This window comes from Epinephelus lanceolatus, chromosome 23 (genome assembly GCF_041903045.1).
Source record: "Epinephelus lanceolatus isolate andai-2023 chromosome 23, ASM4190304v1, whole genome shotgun sequence".
NCBI classification, from domain to species: Eukaryota; Metazoa; Chordata; class Actinopteri; order Perciformes; family Serranidae; genus Epinephelus; species Epinephelus lanceolatus.
In genome coordinates, this window is record NC_135756.1 from 28045807 (window position 1) to 28068562 (window position 22756).

The 22756-nt window shown below is 40.8% G+C and overlaps 1 protein-coding gene across 1 annotated transcript; it reads left to right on the forward strand.

Annotated features, from left to right (window-relative positions):
• Window positions 1-417: 417 nt before the first annotated feature.
• LOC117249082 (amphoterin-induced protein 2-like) lies at window positions 418-6978 on the forward strand. Its single transcript, XM_033614466.2, has 2 exons — window positions 418-854; window positions 2213-6978. Exon 2 carries the CDS (start codon window positions 2296-2298, stop codon window positions 3805-3807), a length of 1512 nt encoding a protein of 503 aa, XP_033470357.1. The 5' UTR covers window positions 418-854; window positions 2213-2295; the 3' UTR covers window positions 3808-6978.
• The last annotated feature ends 15778 nt before the right edge of the window (window positions 6979-22756 follow it).

A 22756-nucleotide genomic window follows, 5' to 3' on the forward strand; every position in this document is an offset into this window, starting at 1 on the left:
TATACTAATGTAAATAAACATTCTTTTCTCTCAAAGTGAGTCTCTCCTGATTGAAATGGCTTTGTCACTACATGCAACACCTTTTACATAACGCATAGTCCTTTGATCCACTGATGATTTAAAAATGTTGATACGTGCAGCTTTAATCTGTCATCTAGTGAACAGGTTTTGTCAATTTGCAGGTGAAAAGTTGTTTTAACACCTATTGCAATCCAGATATATAACAGATGTTTCTATGGCATTTTAATTAGGCTAAGTGACTTTCAGGTTCAGCAGGTGTGAAAGTGCCAGGAACACCTTTATATGCCCCTCTGCCATCTGCTTTTATAATCCAGCTTTCATACTCAAACAGCAGCTATAATTCGAGAGAGACTGTGTTTTGTAACTTCTAGACAAAACATCAAAGAGCTAAATGAACTAAAACTACTCCAGTCGTGTTTTCACAAAATGCTCTGAAACATTTGTGTTAGTGGTGCTGATGCTGCACGCTCTCCAACCGCACCTTCTCCCTCTCCTCCTCCTCCTCTCCTTCTCACTCTCCCCCTCTCTCATGTTATTGGTGTATTGGCTGGTGATGTGTTCCGTATTTACTCTGAGGGCAACCCCTCCCACAGCAGCATGCAACCCGACCTGCAGGTGAACAGTTCAGCTGCAGCTTCCTCCTCGCACTCCGGGCGGATCATTTGCGGAGCGGCGAAGTTGCCTGTAGATTTTTGTTTTGTTTTGCTTTTTTTAAATTTATTTATTTATTTATTTTAGGATTCATATACGGTCCTGCATCGCGTCCGGATGTTCGTGTGGATGTGGAGGCAGACGAGATGATGCCATGAATGAGCAGCAGTGAGGGCGCAAAGGTGAGCTGTCTGCGGGGTTTTTTCTGTTTGTTTTGGTGCCATTAAAGTCGTAAAATCCCGGTTGTTTCCTCCGTGACTGAGCCAGATCATGTGTGGGCAAAGAGCAGGAGAGGACACAGTAGGCTCATACTGATCATATAGTATATGTAACACAGTCTATGACTTTTAGTAACCATTATGTCATGCTTTTACTTGTATAAACTTCACCAGGGCTGTGACTAACAGTTATTTTCAGTACTACTTAATATGCAAATTACTTTCGATTAATATATTTCATTGGCTGATTGATTGTTTCAGCTAGAAAGAATCAAAACATAGACCTAGAAATATTAATATTAATAAGGCTGCAGCCACAGAATGACTGGCATTTTTTTCTTAAGAACTGATTTCCATGATATTATTTTTGAATAATATTCTTGGTGTAATTTCAAAATGAACACTGCAATAGACTGTAATGCTATAATTTTAATTAGACACTTAAAAACAGGATGGGGGGGACGGCAGGATAGACAGACAGACAGACAGAAGGACAGAATTAGAGGGACAAGTGAATAAAGGTGACCAATGGAGGGGTGGATGGACCATCTATTTATCTCTCTATCTGTGTTTAATGGTCTCTCCAATTAAAGTGATATCAGTCCCTTGTAATATAAATGGTTAATAACACCAAGAATATTATTCAAAACTGAATACTCTTGCAATATTTATAGTATAATTACACAACTCTGGTATTCATCTGTTTTCACAGACTGTTCTCACAATAATCATTTAAGATAAGCAGTAAAAAGTCCAGCAGAAATAATACTAAACCAAGTTTAATCGATTAATCGATAAGTCAATCAATTACCTGACAATGCTTTGAGAATGGATTAATCATTTTACTTAGTTATTTAGCAAAAACACTAATTATTCTATGGTTGCAGCTTCCTTAATGTGAGGATTTGGGCATTGTTCACCGTTCTCAGACTAGTGACATCTGAACGTCCAGACAAATGGACAGACGGACAGATAGATAGATAGGTTTCACTTATTGGGAAAAATGGGGTATGAGTATGGATTGCCAGCATATGAATTAAGTTACAATTGCTTCAGAAGTTACGAATTTAATGTTGGTTACTATTTATTTTATTTTATTTACATGCATGCAATGCCTGTACCTGTGTTACATGCTCTCATATAGCCTAACTGTGTGTTCTTTCTGTTAATCTTGCCACCTTTTTTGCTCTTTCTTCATGTTACTGAACTCTGTTTAGTGCCAGCAGCGCATTTAGATTATTTTAAAAAAAAATAGTGAAAAAAAAATGAGATTAATTTCCATGTTCCCTCCTCCTTTCTTTTCTCTGTGTGTCTCTCTTCAGTTAACTATCAGAAGCTTGTAAACCTGACATGTGTATACCCAGTGAGACAGTAACCTGAGACCCCATCCCGAGGGAACAGCAGGATGCGTCCCATTGCCTCGAAGCTTTTAGCCAAGACCTGTGTTGGAGGCAGCCATTTGAACCCTGCAACTGCCACCTTGCTGCTCTCCCTGTGTCTTGGCTTCCCTCCCTCTATGGCCACTTGCCCACCCTACTGCCTTTGTGCCAGTGATATAATTTCCTGCAGCGGGTGCAATCTGTCTGCTCTGCCCTCTGATCTCCCAGGCTATGCCACACGGTTGGACCTGAGCCACAATGCCCTCACTGTCCTGCCTGTGGACTGGATTTCCCAGCCGTTTGAACGCCTTGCTACTCTGATTCTCAGCCGAAACTCTGTTAGCCAAATTGAAGTGAACGCCTTTACTGTGACGCCACATCTCCTCCACCTGGACCTTTCTTCTAACCAACTAACAGTGCTGAACTCGTCCATCTTCACTGGCTTGAAGGAACTGAAAGAGCTGCTGCTGTTTGGCAACCAGATCATCCAGATTAACCCAGGGGCCTTCAACGATCTTCTCAGCCTGCAGAGGCTCTACCTTTCTGGGAATAGACTGACGGCTTTCCCCCTGGGGCTTTATTGGGAACCTGGAGGGCCTCGTAATCTGACCTTTCTCGATCTGTCATACAACAAGCTCTCCAAAGTGCCCGTCCAGAGCCTGCTGTCTCTCACCTGGCAAGGTGGAATTTATTTGCAGGAAAACCCTTTGGCCTGTGACTGCGCTTTAATCGCCTTGCTGGAGTACTGGATGTGGAAACAGTATCGCCCCCTGGTGGACTTCCGTAGTGAATACCCATGTAGAGACAATTTGGAGCCAGCGTCTGAATGTAGCCAGCCAGTAGTGTCAAATATGCCGCTTGAGGCACAGACATACCAAGTAGAGCCTGGTAAATGGCTAAGAGTGCCATGTCCAGGGTTGGCATCCCAAGCCCAGGAGGAGCAGGGGGTGTTCTGGGTTACCCCAAAGACTGTGGTGAATTCATCAACCAATGATTCGAGTTCCCACCTAACAGTTTCCCCCAATGGCACTCTTGAAATCAGAGGAGCCCTGATACAGGATTCTGGTGTGTATGGCTGCGTGGCAGCCCGTGGGCGCCAATATGACCCCAGAGAGTCTGTGGAGGTCAATGTGGTTGTTGGAAACTTAAGCACTGCCTCCGCCAGTGGCTTGCCACACAGCAGCGGTGCCGAGCATTTCAACACAGCGTTCACCACCCTGGCTTCCTGTGTGGTCAGCATCATACTGGTGCTGCTCTACCTCTACCTCACTCCCTGCAGATGCCGCGAAAACCGAGGATCGAGAGGGTGCGGCGGACGAGCCATTACCCTCTGTTCAGACCCCAGAGAGGTAGAGTCGGGTCAGCGGCGGTCAAACGGAAAGAGGGTGGCTTTCTTAGAGCCTCAGGCAGAGGACTCTGATATTGGCGGTCCAAAAACACCAGCAATGAATTTAGGTCATGTTACCACTGAGGGAATTCTCAAGAATGGAAGTAGGACAGTAGGACAGACCTTCACAGACCCTGCTCACATGGCATAGCAAGGAAATGACCTTTTACAAATTCCTGTATTCTAACAGCCTAAACCCAAGTGTTTTGTTTTCACTGTCTCGTTTCAGTACACAATGAGAAAATCCATTTGATGTGAACTAGTGTGCTATGATTCTGTTAAGTAGTTATGCACTGTAGGTTTTGGGTGTTTGGTCTGATGCAGAAAATGCAGTCCTTTTGTAGGCAGCATTTCAATTATGTCTCGACTGTAAGTGGTGTCTGTTTTTTATATTAAGAGTTCATATTTCACTGTTACCACGAGAAATTGTTATTGCAGAGATCACAAAGATCATATAAACGTGGGTGGTGTTTTAAATTGGACTGAGAGGAATATTCACACTGGATTTGATAGGATGCTAGAGGCATTCATGGTCATTATACAGTATGTGCATTGTGAATACTGACATCACAGTGACCCCTGTTATTTTTAACCACCTGTCTTGTACTGTGCAGCGTTATCATTTTCAAAACATGTCGGTACTATGTGTGAAATTATCTGTACACGCCCTCTTTGAATTGTGTAAATCAAACATAACCCTGTGAATGTTCTTTTCTCAAAAGCAGAGCAATACTACAACGTGTGACATAGAGTAGCCTGTTGTGTTGCTTTTAGGTGGAAACCTACAAAATGTTTACTTTGCCCTTAGAAATGCCGATTTGTGTTTACTCTGACAAAAATGCATTCAGAGAACTTAAATGTAATTCTCTTAAAAAAGGGTCATTTATTAAAATTGCAAATGTACTTTTTTCTTTCTTTTACCCACACTTTTTATAAATTGAAATTTAAGGTTTTTTCCAAAGACTTTCCAGGGCCAATTCCCTCAAATTCAAGGACCCAGCATGGCTTCGTTTGAGAAACAGATCAGAGGTAATTCCTGTTATAACAGTGAGAATTTTTATATTAAGACCTATAACTGATTTCACAGAGGCTCACAGACAACAATTAAAAATAGCCCATTTACTAATGTAACATAAAACAAGTATTAGTTGGTTAGGTTTTAAGATTTCAGTCTGTCTCCACTTCAATACAATGGAGGTGAATGGAATTTTGTTTGAGTTGTCCAAAGCACTGAAAATTCTAATTAAAGCTGCATTAACCAACACTTTTTTTTAACCAACTAACAATGAGTCAAATGACGTTTTGTAATCTGAAAAGGGTTACTTGACGTGAGGGACAAACTAATAACTATAACCCACTTTGTGCTATTTGTCTCCAGGATGTGGTGTAGGCAGTTGAGCACTAATAAAACTGTTGTACACTAGCTGCTCAACACCATATGGCAAAGCATTTGGCAGTTAAAACCCAGATATTTCTCGGAGGAAAAATGAAGCTAAAAGGAGAGTGAACATTTTAGTTTAGTATATTCACTAGTAGAAACCTGACCTAAATGAATGCTAGTGGTGCTTTGTGTCTGCTGGATGTACATAGGCAACAGTTTGCTATCACATTTGGCATGTTAACTTTATCAGATGATATCACTATTGTTGTTTACAGCTTGTTTCACTGCCCTCAGCTGGCTAAACAAATCTAGTAATAATGCTTTAAAACATAGAATTCAGATCATGATACATTGTCTGGCAAAAGCCATAGACTGTATAAAGTAATGGTCGAAGCCACCATGACATCACCCAATATTTTGTGGACTCTGTGCTAGTTGATAGCTTGGTTAGCATGGTGCCTTTACAGCTATGGTGTATTGTGATAATACTAATCTTATTGCTAATTTTTACTAGCAGAAGACATGCTTGAAACAATTAAAACAAAATGGAAGGTACTTATTGGAAAAACTGAACATCTGACTGCTTATAGGTTCTTTTCGTACAATCAGATACTGTACAAGACTTTTTAAAGCAACCAAAATGTTACTATTAATTTTCATTAACTAAAAAACACTGAAATAGCAACAGCTATCACTACCTGTCCTCTGTGAATCAAGGATTACGCCATTGTAGCAACATGTCAAAGGATGGCACTCACCTGTCACTCAAAGCAGCCACGCCCTAATAACATTTAAACAGGTGAGTTATACAAAAATTCAGCCCCATACACTTGTCATGACTGGGGAAATTAGCTACAGAGACCAAACTTGATTTTTGGTGTCAGACTGTAAACATGTTTATTTGTGCTGTTAAGTTGGGCATTTTAACATGGAGGTCTACTGGGATTGATTCTGTCTCGGAGCCAGACTCTAGTGGCCATTAGAGGAACTGCAGTTCTTGTCATTTTGCGTTAGCTTTGTGTTTCAGCCATGGAGGCTGCTGCTTGGCTATAAGAGTAGACGATATTCTTGCTGCTGTTGGCCGTGCGTGTTGTGGATTATCAAGGATAACATGGGCACATGTTGTTGTTGAAATTTTTGATGCCATTTTTCAGTGCTGTGAGACCACATATAAAATTTCATTGAACTTCATTGTATTAGGGTGAATTAAAATCTGTATGGCTAGATACCACTTGACTACACTGATCATTTAATCCAATAGATGAACATGAAATATCATGCCCATATCAGGTGTGAGGTATTCACATGGCAGCAACTACTGTACTGTTTAACTAATGTAATTTGAGAACTATATCAAAAAAGTAATATCTGTTGAAAATTAAGTCCACAGTTCCATAGAGTTGTCACAGTTCCTGTCTAGACCAGCCCACCTGGAGCTGGTTTGGATTGACCCTCAAGCAGGCTGGACATTTGTCAACCTGATGTCTGTCCATCCTGTCAAAAATTGACTTCTCTGCTCACCCTCATTACACTGACCTACAACTTTACAAATGGCAGATTCACACAGGAATTGATCTTAATCGGTTCAGACAGGAGGAGAGTTTGGGCTTGGAGATGAGGCCCCAGTCAGGCCATATTAGTATCACAGAAACCCGAAAACGGTTTGCCAGCTTGCCCCGAGCCCACCATGACCCACATTCCTCTGTCCTTCCTTTGTCTGATTGTTTTTTTAGGTGTGTGGAATCATTTTCAAGGTGCCAGGAGGCTTGTTAAAGTTTCCTTGGCCACACACGTCCATGCTACCACTGTGTGAATATTAACTTCTTACGTGTTTCTGTTCTATTAAAAGGGTGACTTTAGAGAAGAGCAATGGAGAGCAAGCCTTGTCACAACTACAGTGACTGATATTTGCAGGTATGAAATAAAATGTTTCAATTTGGAGGTTGACTGTGTTCTTTTATCCTTACAAGTGAATGTAGCAGTAATACTCACATATGACTTGTGTAGTATCTGTTTTCATCATATTTGGCTCCTCTCTGGGGATCTGGTCAAATCTTTTTTGGTATTACTCTGAGCTAAAATGAAAAGAGGCAGTTTGGGTGAAAAATGAAAAGTAGTGTTACATCAGAAGGATTTAAGGATGACGAATAACCTCTTAGTGAGTCAACAAATCGCATTTTCAAAAATCCTCTTACAAGCCTTTTGGATGGCTAGTGAAAAAAAAAGCAAAACCTTTTAAAACCTTTTTCTTGTGCACTTGTCAGTCAGTACTTTTCCAAGTGGAAAGACATTTTATATGGACGGACACTAATTTAAGAGTGTGGTAATGGCGGGGAGGACACGAGAGGACCCTTACAACAGCTTTATGCTTTCTGAGGCAACAGGCCAGTGGTAGGTGTTGAATACAGTCTTAAGGTAGTGATGGATCCCAATGGGACTAATTTAAGTGTCCCTGGGCCTCACACAGTGACAAGGTGCTTTTCACAGGTCAAGATAGTGACATTTGGAATGTTGCAGGTGTTGTCAGTACAGTAGAGAGAACTAGCTGCTCATTTCCCCTTTACATTTAGCAGCTAAGTGGTCACGTAACTGAATAATATCATTGTAATGATGATGACTGCAACAATTTATATTATTTGTAGAAGAATGATATCATTCCAATCCAACCCTAGCCCTAATTTTACGTCCTGCATTTTGTTTTGTTTTTTATTGGTTTATTGGAGGCGCTCCACTGATACTACACAAATAAACCCCAATTATTTAAAGGTGAGCTTAAATTCAACACAATTCTGACAGAAAGCTTGCATTACAAACTGGGTACACTGAAGGAGGACGGAAAAGCGGACAGTCATAGAAAGAGGGGAGGGTTGTTAAAGTACAGGACTAACAGAGCACTTTTTCAGTCAGTCTCTCCCGAAAGGCAATCATAGGGCTCTAGTTTCCCGGTGCAGCGCAGGGTGGCGAACCCTGCGCAGAGCTAGTTTCAAGCAGCGCAACCCGAGGCACGCTCGGTTTGGTAGTTTGGCAGACTGAGGTGCGCTGAGATGGGTGTGGCGGCGCAGCAGGGGGAGGTGTCGACAGATCCAGCTTGACGCAGTGACAGTTTCGTGCCAAAAGGCTTCGTCGAAGGTGTGTTAAAAGCTCGCCAGCTGAAACCACGTCTACTGTCAGCGCAGGCGGAGCGCAGCCGATGTAGCGGAAGTTTGGCTGACCGGCAGACAGTGCGCACACGTCACCAAAACCTCACAGGCAGGTTTCCAGAATGTCAGGCACATTAACAATGCAATAAATAGCCACAAAAACACTATTCAATGCAACTATCTGCAATCAGCACATAAATGTATCTCTTTATCGACTGTCCCGTCACATCTGATGTCAGATCAAAGGGGATTGGCACCGTTTGGCACGTTTGGCACGTTTGGCACGCATAATGGAAACCCAACCTGATTTGATTAGCACAGCTGCAAACTAATGAGTTCACACCCCTCTCAGCCAACCACAAACAGTCACAGCATCAGATAGGGAGTATATATTCAACATCTGTCATCTTAGAAAAGCCAAAAGAAAAGAAACAGAGTGAGACTGCGAGAGAGAAAGAGAGAGCGCGCGCGCACGAGAGAAACGCAACATTGATTTACAATTGTGGTAACCTCCTCCCAGGCTACCTTTGCATCATCAGCCCGTGGAGGTCTGCTCGCAGTTCCGTATATTCGGACACTGCGAGCTTGGACCTCCCGGACCTCCTGCGAGAAGTTTGGCCGTCTGACGCTGCTGCTCTCTTCTGCCATGGCGAATTGAGTAAACTCTAATAACGCTTTCGCGCGGCGCATTTAAGGGCGAGGAGAGGGGCTCATTTGATTGATGTGATGTGAATGGGCTGTGTAAAACCCACTCCACGCCTTCTCTCCTCCCTCTTTCTGACTTGCGCAGGTAGGAGGGATGGAGGTGGGAAAGAGTAGTAGCTGTGCCAACGTGTACGGTGTGCCAAACTTGCAAAATCCGCCTCGCCACACCCAGTTGGCGATGTGCAGGTGCGCTGCGCCCCTGCCTCGCCCGGTCTGCGAAACTAGAGGCCATAGAGTTGCACTCGGTTGTTCACTTGAAATGTGACGCTAATAGGTGTGTGAAGGATCCAAAAAAGAGAGAGAAGTTCAAACACTGCTTACTCTCTCATCCCTGCCTAAACAGTCACTGCAGTAAATTCAATCAGTACAGACTTCCTGAGAAATGAACAAATACAATGAATTGACATATAATATTAGGGGGTAGTGAGACCATGCATGGTAAAGGATTCCTCCCTGATGGAGTCTAGACACTGGTATTGGTGATGGGATGAAGGGAATGCTGAGATCTGTATGAATGTGAAGAGAAGTGGCCTTTTGGTGAGCTCAGTACTGGGTGCTGGTAATGATGAGACTGGAGGTGAAAGGGGTGAAGGACGGACACGCCACTTTGCACTGAAATGAGAGGAGGGCGGAGAGAGAGAAATGTGAATGAATGTGTAGCATAAAGATAGTCTTCCTGAATGAACTAATCAGTTTCATAAAGTTACAGAAATTATTTGAAGTATCCACAGGTACCACAGGTACAATGCTGGAAAGGTGGGGGAAAGAGGGGTTCCAAAGCTATTTGACCATCCAACAACCAATTATGAGGGATAATAGGGGCCAAGCCCCAAGGTAGTGCTGGGGCTCTGAAGCCAATTTTCATAGTGGCCAACCAGTGGAATTACTTGGTCATATTCCCAGCATCTTCTCTTCGTTGCAGCAAAATCTGCTCATTTGGGTTGGATGTCTTCAAGCCGTCTGGCAGCATCCATCACCCTTTGACAGTCACTGAAGTTGTGGAGCTGTGCTATCATGGCACAGGGGAACCTAGACATCTAAGGACCTGGATCGCTTAATGCAGCTGCCTTTAGTTTCTAGTTGTAGAAGCTGAGGGATCCAGGACTCCTTAAACTTGTTGCATTCGTCCCTTCCAGGCCTACAATCCGTAGGGTTATTCTCATAATACTGGAGACCTTCTGTTAGTTTGTTTGCAGTTTTTTCTACAGAGAGCAGATGCTGTTCAGTATTAGCTGATGCGCTTTCCACTGCTTGGATATTGCTCCTCCTTGCTAACTCCACGAGAGACATCTTTTAAACTCTGAGATACTCTCGGTCCATGTCATGTAACATCTTCCCTAATTTTTCGTTCATCATAGCAGCTATATTCGGCATCATTACCTCAAGAGCCTTTGACAAACAGCCCACAGGTTTTCTCCAAAACTGATCCAAGGACACTTCCTGAAGTAAATACTCCACTCTGCTTTATATTTATCGCCAGCAAGGATAATAAAAGCAATATTGCAGGATAGCGTGCCAGAGCTCCTACAAAACATAGCTACGCAGCTATGCTATGCTTGCAATACCCTAACAGTGGAATTATATCTGTCACGTGATGCCCTGTGGCACAATTTTTTTAATCCTCATTCATGTTCGCAGAGCACTGAACTGGAAGTAGCTTGCTCAGCTGCCGAAAGTTTGTCTGCTCTATGGGCCACGCAGTGCAGATGCAATGCTAATCATTCAGGTTATTTTATCCCCAGATGTTGAGCTGACTTGTGTTCATGCACCATTGAGCAAAAACAGAGCCCCGCCTCCAACGTGGTATTCTGTTCTCTTGATACATCTATGATAGGGGGCCGCTTAATGCAAGCTAATGTGTTTGACACATGCCCTTAATATCTGCTGTTTTGATTTTTAACCATTTTTCAATCAGCCTTGCTGAGTTCCCAACTTTATGAAAATAAACCCCATATGAGTTGGATTGAATTTTGGGTTGCAGAACAAAGCACAAATGAAAAGACACAATTGATTTGCATAACTTAAATTGTAGGATATAATGTTTTTAGAGCTGGAACTAAAAGTCAGGGTATCTGATTGACTTTGATTAAATTAAATTAAATTGATGGAGTGCCCCTTTAATTTAATTTAATTTAATTATGTTTATATGCACCTACTTGCATATTTATGTATATGTATTTATTGTTTATGTGTGTATGCATGCATGTATCTGTTTGTGTATGGATATGTACTCTAAGTATATATATGTATATATAGTTGTAGGCTGTACCCAGTGTAAATGTTAATATGTATCCTATTCTGTTACACTCTATATTTCATGTAAAGAGGAGCTCCTCTCCATTATGTTTTTGCACTGTAATATTCAGTCTATGATATTATTGTTGTAGTTTTAGTAATTTAGTAGCAGCATTCTGTAGTAGTACTGGTGGTTGTAGTACTAGTAGGTGTAATAATGGAACTCTAAGAACTCTTTAGTTTATATAATAATATAATTTATAAAATTCTCCTGCAACATTCAGAAATTTGATAGACAAAAGTACGACACCACAGAGGCGTTTAATCTCCTCTGTGCCCAATATAAATGTAGTAATTTCCTGACTATCCATAATTCAAATGCTGGAGGAGTGTAATGGATGTGTGGGTTGCAGCTGAAATAGGAACATTAATATGAACACATTCCAGACAATGGGACCATTTAGCAAATTGTTTAATTAACATGATTTTACTAATGTTGGCCTCTTAACTGTACGGGCCATCCACCATGTTCTGAAAGTGAGATCTAAAGCTGTGTGATGGGAAAATACAATGGGGAAGTTTTACTTTGATCACTCTAAAATACTGGTGATTGTGACCCCCTGCAGACCTGTTTAATAAGCCAAGAGTTGCTTATGATTATTATTACCTTCAGTTATTCTCCTTTGAGTTGATTGCATTTGCTCTTCCTTTTGGAGCAAAGGCTCAAATAGCAGCACACACTGTAAAAACTTATATAAATTCTTGTCAAATATTCTTACAACATACATACAAGATGAATGCAATTTGATGGAGACCTCCTTCATTTACATCACTGTAAGTATAGACATGTGGAGCATGTGCAACCCCAGTAGGATTTGATCTTGTAGCAAAAGTAACACTTGTGCTACACCTTATACACACTCTACAAAGTAATGCTGCTTACATGCATAAAAAAATATCCATAAAAATACACTACTTCTATTTGCATATTTTTCATTTTCTATACTGAATGGAGTGAAGAAATATTATTGACCCTATAAAACATTTAACAGATAAATAATTGAAACCAGCAGGCTTCTGGGAGGTAAAATGTATGGCTTACTTACAGTTTCTTATGAACGTCATGCTCTGCAGAGTTTGTGTCATATTTTCCAGAGTAAAAAAAAGGGATAACATGGACTGAAATCCCATTACCTGCAGGATGAAAACATAATTTATCTAGCACACCACCCATGAGTTCTGTAATGAAGGATTACAGTGGGAGAGTTTATTACATCCTGCAGGGTTTTGTCATGTATTCAAGATAGACTTTCTTTTTGATATCTTACTTTTTCCTCATTATAATAAAAGAATCATATTACCCAATTTATTTGTTTTTATTTACCTCTTTTAGTTTTCCAGAAAATAAAGAGTTTGTATCAACATGGGGGTAAAAAAAAGACCCATGAGCATTTTCTATTGAATTCCATGAGAACCTTTTATCTTTATCAGTTATTTAGTTATTTATATCAGGTACATACAATATTTACTGTGAACCACACTTCAGTTGTCATTAGCATCACCAGTGGCTCCGTTAATTTACACAGAAAGACAGATTTACATTTCAAACATATGAGAAATTGACTTAACCCAGTTCCCTGAAGCCTTGGGGAAGTGTAAGGTGATAAAATGAATAACAAATGAATTTATTGATAAACTAATTATTGTGACTCAACTAATTAGTTTGCACATATTATGAAAGTAGCATATATTTATTATTAACAAAAGATAATAATTTCAATACCAACTGAGTTGCCAGAATAAATGTTGGCACTGTATGTTTCTGAAAACCACAGACATGCTACATTTGGAACATACATTTGTACATTTTATATGTAGTGGATAAGTTGAAACTTTACATCTCAATTTTTAGTTTTATGTTGAGACAAGGCTGTGGTTATAGTGTTGTTATGTTTAGGCACAAAAACCACTTGGTTAGGGTTAGGAAAACATCATGTTTTGGCTAAAAATAGATTGTTTGGTTGCCACACACAAAAATGACCTGTTTTTGTCTCAAAAAAAACCATGGATGGATATGTCCTGAACTCTCATTAAAAAATCCCCGCTCTTGTCTCTACAAACATGGCTGTATCTATCCTGATGTGTTTTTAAAAAATGTCCGGTTTTGTTGTTTGTTGGTCTCAAACAGTTGTCTGCTACTGACTGCTGGCAGCTGTCTTGCCTACATGTCATGCCAGCCACCATCTCCTCCTCCTGATGAGAAACTCAGCTTATATTCATGTAATCTGAACTATGTCACTTCATAAATGTTGATATGATAAGTATGAAACATACAAATGTAACATATAGTCAATGTATTCTAATAAAATGGTTCGTATGATACCTCACGAAAATGAACATACAATGGTTCATATCTAATGTATAAGCACCCTATGAAGGACATTACCTGCTTAACACAAAGTTGTGTACTTAACATAAAATTGTGTGGGTTAAGTTTAGGTAAATAAAGTAACATAGGTTAAGCTTAGACTATTAAAGTTACATAGGTAAGGTTTAGGCAAGTAATGTTACGTAGGTTAGGTTTATGAAAGTAAAGTTACTTAGGTCAGGTTAAGGCAAGTTAAGTTATGCAGGTTAGGCAATTAAAGTTAAGTAGGTTAGGTTTAAGCAAGTAAAGTCACGTAGGTTAGGTTTAGACAAGTAAAGTTACGTAGGTTAGGGTCAGGAAAGTAAAGTCACGTAGGTTAGGTTTAGGAAAGTAAAGTTATGCAGGTTAGTTTAAGAAAGTAAAGTTAAGTAAGTTAGGTTAGGCATGCAAAGTTACGTAGGTTAGGTCTAGGCAAGTAAAGTCATGTAAGTTAGGTTTAGGCAAGTTAAGTAAAATAGGTTAGGTCTAGGCAAGTAAATATACATGGGTTAGGTTTAGGCAAGTAGAGTCAAGTAGGCTAGACTTAGGCAAGGTAAGTTATCTAGGTTAGGTCCAAGCATTTAAAGTCATGTAGGTTAGGTTTAAGCAAGTAGAGTCAAGTAGGCTAAGTCTAAGCAAGGTAAGTTACATAGGTTAGGTCTAGACAAGTAAAGTTACGTAGGTTAGGTTGAGGTAAAGAAACATGGTGACAACCTACCTTGAAATAAGTCAAAGTTTACTTGGTTTCACATGGTTCTGAACTCCAGTCTCCTGGGGTCAAGTCCTGTGTTTTGTGACTCATTCACCACTCCAACCTGCCTCCTAACGTGGACATGTCCTTCTTTATTACCATCAGTGTATTGGTCATGTGATCACAACTTTCCTGATTACATGAGTTATACACAAATTACTAGCTCATGATCAGGTTGGTTACATATGAATTGTTTCCAGTACTGGAAACTGGGCTGCTAATAAGAGTCAATTTTGACTCACTTATGGAAGAGTGTAGGCTGCAATGACCTATACATCTAATAGTCAAACACTCTTAAATCACAGCCTGGCTCGTAACATTGTATTTTTTTACTGTATTAAGAAAGTACTTTAGCAGAATATGCATCTGACAAAGTTCCAATTATAGCACCAAATCTGCGAGTGACAGTCTCAAGGAGTGCAACGGTAATAATCAAAGAGCGTGAACATAATTTTGCAAGCCTAGACTGATGAAGTGCTTGAGATCAGAACAACGAGAGCTTAGGAGAGAGAATGAGAGTTTCATCAACCGACATGCTTTAGTTTAAGGGGCATATCAGCGAGAGTGGAGGAGGCAGACAGAGGAGGGAATGTGATTCAGTGCTGAGAGAGTGATGGGAGCTATTTGGTGATGGGATGAGTGTTCAGCCCACAATAAGATAGGGAGGAATGGTAATGTTATGACTGTAGATTAGAGTTAGTGGATATGTAGGGTGAGGTTTCTAAAAGCCACAAAGAAAGGAGTTGGGTATTGGTGGTGTTGGTGGTGATGATTATTAGCTCCTACCGCACCTCGTTAAAATGTGCAATGTTGAAGCAGTGTGCTGCAGGCAGTGCACAGAGTATTGACTGGGATTCACAGGATACACAGCACATTACCTGTGAAATTGCCAGAGAAATCTCTCTTGAAAATGACTTTTGGGAAGAAACATCTGTGCAGCTTAAGTGGGCAGAAAAACAGCACCAACCCTGGCACGTTTGGAAGCTAAAAATGAAGCCATTTAAAAGAGGCTTTTTCAGTCTTTTTTCATAAAAAAAATAGACTGCAAACCTATTTTTAAGCTGACATTTTATTAATAATTTGAGGGTTTTGCACAGCTCTCAAGCCTGGTTCTATGAGGTGTGTGTGTTTTCCAGTAATCAAGGTAATGTGACAATACCAGGAGATTTCCTCTAAGAGGAAAAAAAGAGAAGGTCATGTACTGGGGCTAATGACGGCCATGAATAAAGCAAGATAATTTGCAATCAAAAGCTAATGATTGCAGGGTAATGAGGTGTAAAGGAAAGGCACAGAATGCTCACAAGGACACAATTCATTTAGGCACATTTCACCTCAGGCTTCCCGGTTATAGCCATAGCACCTACCGCCCTTCCCCCTACTCTTTACCCACTCTAGGAGGGTATACAGGATTATTTAGACTGCATGGCAATAATTGACAAGTGACAGATTTTGTTAAATTTTTACTCAAACACCATCAAGGCCAAACAGAGACATCAGAAGTGTTTGGATGATCTGTCACTTAACCTCTTGATGCAGCTTTCATCTCTGTTCAAAGTGAGCAGATGTTTTATACCTAACATGTCTTGTCCTTGAGAAAGGCACTGAATATAAAGTATCATGTTCTGTTTCTTTTTTCTATGTTTCACAGCTCTTGTGACAGCCCACCCTTTTGCTTCCTGTGTTGCTCTGTTGTTTTCTTCTTGCAGGATTCTCAAGAGGGTCGTCAGGGCAACGGGATGTACCTGGGGTGGGAGTGGCCTAAGGTTTAATAGGACTGCTCTCCCAGGCTGAGTTCTCCCTCACTTGGCATCCTTAACATCTCATAATCTCTACAGCTTTACAGTTAAATTGTACTGGAGACACTTTCACCTAAATATTTAGAACATATGCATCCCTCCCCAACAAAAACATATGGGGTGCTGTTTGTAAAGTGGCTCACACTGAAATTAACAGCAACATTTTGCCACATTTAGCTTCAAACAACGTTTAAAAAAGTGGTGTGAATTTTTTAAAGTCACTTTTTTTTTTTACCACATTTACAGCAATTAAACAGTTAAATCTAAATATAAAATGTTAAACCTAAATGTTAAATCTAAATCTAAATGTTAAATCTATATCTAAATGCAAATCATATGTTCCTTATGTTAGCATGTAAGCTAACATTAGCTAGTTTCATATAGCTTACATGCTAACATAAGGAACATATGCTACGCGAGTTAGAATACAAACTTACCGTTGGTGCTGTAGTGGCTATATGGTTGATACTGTCGCTGTCGCCAATGATGCACTAGGTAGTTCTTATCACGCTGATGTATGTTCAAGTGTTCATTTTCTCCAGTTAGTTTGGTTTTGATTTGTTATTTGATGCCATTAACACCAAGCACATTGAGATTTAACATTTAACATAAAGATTTAGATTTAACATTTAGATTTAGATTTAACATCTAGATTTATATTCAACATTTAGATTTAACATTTAGGTTTAACATTCAATATTTAGATTTAACTGTGACATTATATTTAACATATTTCAAATATTGCTGTAAATGTGGTAGAAAGTGACAAAAAAATTCACACCATTTTTTAAACGTTTGAAGCTAAATGTGGCAAAATGTTGCTGTTAATGTGAGTGTGAGCCACTTTTCAAATGGCACCCCATAAAAACAGGGAGGTAGCAGAGGACTTTTATTTTAATAAATTTAAAGATATTTACACCATAAATTGATGCAGAAAAGGCATAAATTGGTGTATAAAAGTTCCACAGAATGCAGGAAATTGTGTTTCATACTCAAATTTTCTGGGGGAGGGCTTCCAAATTCTCCTGTTTCATATGTCCCCCACCCAAAAGTTGAAACTGAACCTATACAGCCTTGCTCACACACATACCCTTACTCATCCATACATACACCACTGCCTACTTCCATAGCTCCACACCCCATCATATTTTCTAAATAATTGAATAAATGAATTTGGCTTTTGACACTTTTACACGTGTGGACTCCCTTTTGTCACAAGCCTGAGTCAAGTGTGTAACAAGTGGGGGCACGTCCTGTGTAAGATCCCTTTGGTAAGGTTTAATTTAGCCTTAGTGTGACAAATGTAGCTTATTGAAATTTCCACTGCATGGCACTAGGGCTCTACTCGACTCGCTCTTTTATGTTTTTTCATTAGGAAAAGTTTTGGATAGTACCTGGCAGTGGCGTAACATAGTTATGACAGGCCCCAGTGCATGATATTATGATGGCAGACATGCTATTGGATGACATTAACATACATATTACCCACCAATCAACACTGCATATCTGAATATCACAAAAATACTAAGAAAATTGAAGAAAAAATATAGAAAAGGATAGAAAAAGGTTGAGGTGTGTTTGCCTTTTTCAAGGGCAAAAATGACAAATGTGCACTTGTTTTCATGTAATGAGAGTTCTTCTTTGAACACAGGCATATTTCCACTGCGGCAATCAGGGCCCATTCTCTACCCAACCCAATATTGGACAGCCCACTCTCTTTATGGTCCCCCCCATCTCACGGGCCCCAGTGCAAGCACACTGCCCCCAGTATCTGGTCATTTTTTTGGTACCACCTCAGTCAACATTCCAAGTGAGCTGAGCCAATACTAGAAGGTAGAGTTAAAACACACAGACCTCTGATTGGTCGGAGAAAATCTTCACTTGCGGGACACGGAACATCTTGAACAAACCCGCCAATCTACTGCGAATAGCATCCTCATTTTTTTGGTTCACTCAACCCAAATTTTAAAAGATGTTAGCCTGCAAAACGACGCCATACAATACGCCGTACAATTGACAAAGTGTAGGCGTTCCTTTGTTTGGTTGTCGATGAAGGAAGATTCACTTGGTGTCATTATGGTGATCAGCCGAGATTTCCACCCACAGTGAAAGGGTACTCTCTGCAGTGGAAAAGGAAATAGAGAAAAGGACCTGTTGCCAAAAGTGAGTTAAAAGTCTTTGCCCACCGAGTCCAGATTTTTTTCCGAAATTGTTGTATGTCAAAAAAAAAAAAAAAAAAGGTCTCACGTTTCAATCATGTTCGATTTTCTGTGTTTTTGTTTCACCTGCCAAAAGCCTTTCCAGATGTATTTGAGCAAGAAGCAGTGATAAAAATGTAGTGAGACCTGTGGGACACATACATTTCCAACAAGAGAGAGAAACGGGGTGCACAGTATTACCTCATTACTTTGCCTGCTTTCAACAGGTTAGATAGTGGTAGGGTGGGTGGTGATGATGATGATTATGATGAAGAGGAGTATTAAATAAAGAATGAAGACCGCACACAGACACAGAGAGAGAGAATGGTAGTGTGGAGACAAAAAGGAAAGACAGCTCAGCCCCTCAGGGTACTGTGGTGCCAAATGCAAGTCGTGGCCAGAGAGTGGCGACAGCCAGGGAGGTACCTCTGGTGGTGAGAAGCAAAGGAATAGATCTATCTTTACATTTTGTCTCATATCGCAGGTAGAACAATAAAAGGCATAGGACTCAGTGTGCAAGGCTTCTGTGTGTAGCTGTATTTATCAGATTAGGGATTTAAAAAAGCATACAAAAATATGGGCTTGGTGAGCAAAGGCCTTAAAGAGGAAACAGACAGCATCTTTTCCTAAATATATCATTATGAAAATAATGTGGGTTGCACAGGGTAGTGGCCACAGTAAAATCAGACTATCAGCGTTTACATAGGTTACTTAGTGGCTTTGTAATAAGCTTCTGCCTCCGGTGCCAAAATTTTGCAGAAAAAAATCTGCTTTACGGCAGGAAACGCGTCATGTATTGCAAAATTGGTCGGTCAGCCAATTGGGGACTGGAGCGGTTTGGAGTTTTGGAGACATGTGAAAAACGGCCTAGCAAAAGAAAACGAGCTCCTCTGTCTGAGGAGGCAAAGAAGAGCAAAAAGGAGAGTGATAAAAGAAGAGGAAAAACAAGAGTAAATCTCAGTCTGGTGTTCAAGAGATGGAGGGAGCTCCGTGACCAAAGAGGCTTCAAAACCGATGTCCAGCTAGCTTTCTTTCTAATGGATCAGTAAGTAACACGGCTAAATGTTAGCTAGACAAGAGAGGACTGTACTGTACTGACTGCTAGTTAACTCCTAGCTGGCCAGCATCGCAAATTGCCGCAACCAGGGACCGGGTAGTGAGTGTTGGTCGGCTGACATCCTTGTTGCCATTCTATGGCAGCCTTCGGACAGTGATACCCCCCTCCCTTCCTTCTGTTCTCCTCTCACAGAGGCAGCTATCGACAGACATCGCCCAGCAAAGTTACGCCCAGCTAAGTGAACACTGAACTTTGTTTCCCATTCAATTTGAGCTCCAACCGGCCGCATCGTTTCCATACGGTGCCGTTTATTCTAGAATCAGGACTGTTAACATGTGCATATTGGTATAATTCCACTGTGTCTAATGTTGTTTGCACTGATACTGTACATGTTGGTGTAATTTACTGTGAGTTGTTTGTACTGGTACTGTGCATTCTGGTATAATTATTTGCATTACTATTTGTTTTTTCTTCAGATAAATCTGATAATTGTTCCTTGGTCTCTTTACTCATTTATTTAGTATAGTGTCCACACATCTTCTCATTCTACATATACATAGAGATATACTGGTGGCTTCACAGCCTACATCCATCCATCCATCTTCTAACTGCTTCATCCTCTTGGGGGTCGTGGGGGGGCTGGAGCCTATCCCAGCTGACATTGGGCAAGAGGCAGGGTACACCCTGGACAGTTTGCCAGACAACCATTCACGCTCACATTCACACCTATGGACAATTTAGAGTTATCAATTAACCTAATCCCCAAACTGCATGTCTTTGGACAGTGGGGGGAGGCTGGGGTGCCTGGAGGGAGCCCACGCTGGCACAGGGAGGGCATGCAGGCTCCGCACGGGGGGGCTCCCACAACCCTCTTGCTGAGAGGCGACAGTGCTAACCACCACACCACCGTGCCGCCCCGCTTTACAGCCTACATTTTATTTAATTTAGAGGGTCTAACAGAGTCATATTATTGATTATCTCTGATCCCCATGGTCAATTTGGTCGTTGCGACAGTGCGACGCAACAGCACTTACGCTAGGTGGCACCAAGCTAAAAAAAAAACCCAAATCCTATCTGTTGCCTCTTTAAGTCGACTCGAACATGTAGTGGAAATGAGCCAGAACACTTGATCATTGTTATGTTTGATCATCTGGTTTGTGACCCACGTGGTTCGTTAATGCTCAGTTGAGTTTAAGCACTTATCAGGAGTACAGACTAAAGTGCTTTGGGTATTAAGCATTATGACTGAGCTTTTTGTACTGTTTTGTTTGACTGGTTGCTTTTGTGATGTCAGTTTTGGTGAGTGTTTGAAGGGAGCAACTGTTGTCCCCAATTTGTCTGTTTGAGAACTTGTTTGTTTAAAATTTAGATAATTAAGTGCTGGGGCAAGTAATTGTCAGGGATACACCAATATTTTTTTCAACTGATACTGATTACCGATAATTTCCCATTTTTGTATTTTAAAAGTGTATAATCTGTAGTTTACGTACACCTGAAGGTAAGAAAGACTAAAATTTTGACTCTTCATATCTGCCAACAAAAGAGGGAGATTTTCTGTGGTACTGTCAAATGGTGTACCCTCAATGCCCCTGCCCCCATTTAACCCTACACTATAGATGAACATAATTAATACAAGTATGTGAAAATAAAATGACACACTGCACCACACTGGGTTGCCAGGTAACGATACAAATCGCTAACTGCAGCATCACATGGCTAGCGGTTATTAATAAGTTTACCAACAGAGTCGAGGCTTTTAAAAGCTTGGTGTTGGATGTAAGCTGCTGCTAATTAGCTCGTGCTAACACTCTGGAGATAGGCCTTCAGCGCTGTGTCAAACCTGTTTAACACCTGCAGGAAGTTTGTTGATCTGGTGGGGTGTCAGACCCTCCAAAGGTCTTCCTCTGGAACTGTGAAAGACGTCCACACCGCGACTTGTTTTGCCCTCTACACAGCGTGCTGCAGTTGTTGTTCTTCTCTGTGTTTCTCGGTGACTCACAAGTCACATTTAAAGGTACTTGGACCACCATCTGCTGTGTCAGGGTGCTTAGATGCTGCCCTTGTTAAGTCAATGAAAGCAGTCTTGCTCTGTAGTGTCGGCACTATTTATCAGCTATAATTTAATTATCAGAAAAATGCGTAATTATAAAAATCCACCCCTATAATAGGCAATCTGTTGTGGTTGTCTGTGATTTCACCATTGCACAGGTTCTGGTATGTACTCTGTGCTAGACCATCAGTTATCCTGGGACCTCTCTCTGTCTCTGTCCTGGCTGTCGATGCCTCATTCCACATATTGGATCTGGTGTTTGTTTGATTCCACCATCTGTGTGAATGATGTGCCTCAGTTTTGCATCTTGTGTGTTTGTGTAGTCTGTTCTCCTTCCAGGATAAAAGGTTGTGTGGCTCAGGCTCTAGCTCAGTGATACTTTACTTTTGGCCCACAGACCAAATCTGGCCCAGGATAGGGTGCCAGATGGCCCACCGACCATTTTTCAAGTCACAATGAAAATAAATTGATTCACATTGGATTATTTTTTCTTTGACTGTAAATGAGGTGCTAAAGTGCACAAAAAAAACATCAAAATAGAACTGGTTTATCAATAAAAGGGAGGATGCCCTGGAACCCCTGACAGAGGTCCAGGGGATCCTCCCTTTTATTAATCAATTGTATATTAATTGTAATGTTTGTTTGTTGCCTTGCCCCTGGCCTCCTGTTATTCTGCAGATGTGGCCCCAGGCAAAGCAAGTTGAGTATCCCTGCTCTAGCTGATTGGTAAAGCTTCTTGACATCCTCTGGGATCCATATTCTTCATCTATATTTACATGTATCGGTCTATTCAGTGTATCATTTTGGTCATTAGGATTGTCTTTATTGTAATTTTATTATGTTGGTTATTCTGTACACATTTGCACATATGTCCACCTGGGGAGAGGGATTCCTCCTCAGTTGCTCTTCCTGAGGTTTGTTCCAGTTTTTTTCTTGTCAAAGGTTTATTTTGTGGTTTGAATGGACACTTTAATGTAGACCAGCATTTACCTTCTAACCATTATTGTTTTTAAACATATTTATTTGACACTGCACATATTCTTGTGTATGCAAGAGCCATATTGTCCTTCAGCAGACAATTACAGCCATTCTACGACAGCCAAGTGTGAAGTGCAGCGTCCAACCCTCTCTTCCTTCACTGCGATGAGACAGTGGGAGATGTAAAGCCTTAATACTGAAGGGACAAATGAAAGAAATGTGCTGGCCACAGATACGGCAGCTGAAGCTGACCCAGATTCCTTGGGAAAGAAGGTGAAAGGCGCATCTTATCTCCAAAGTAATTTCCTCTGTCTCTGAGGCAGGCGGTGACAGCTTTGCCCTTAAAATTGCCTGATCAAATATTTCAGCGCGGTTGTCGGGTCACAGTCTGGGCAGGATGTG

Excerpts from the sequence above, each read along its gene's own strand:
- LOC117249082 (XM_033614466.2), top strand. The coding sequence starts at position 2,296 with ATGCGTCCCATTGCCTCGAAGCTTTTAGCCAAGACCTGTGTTGGAGGC.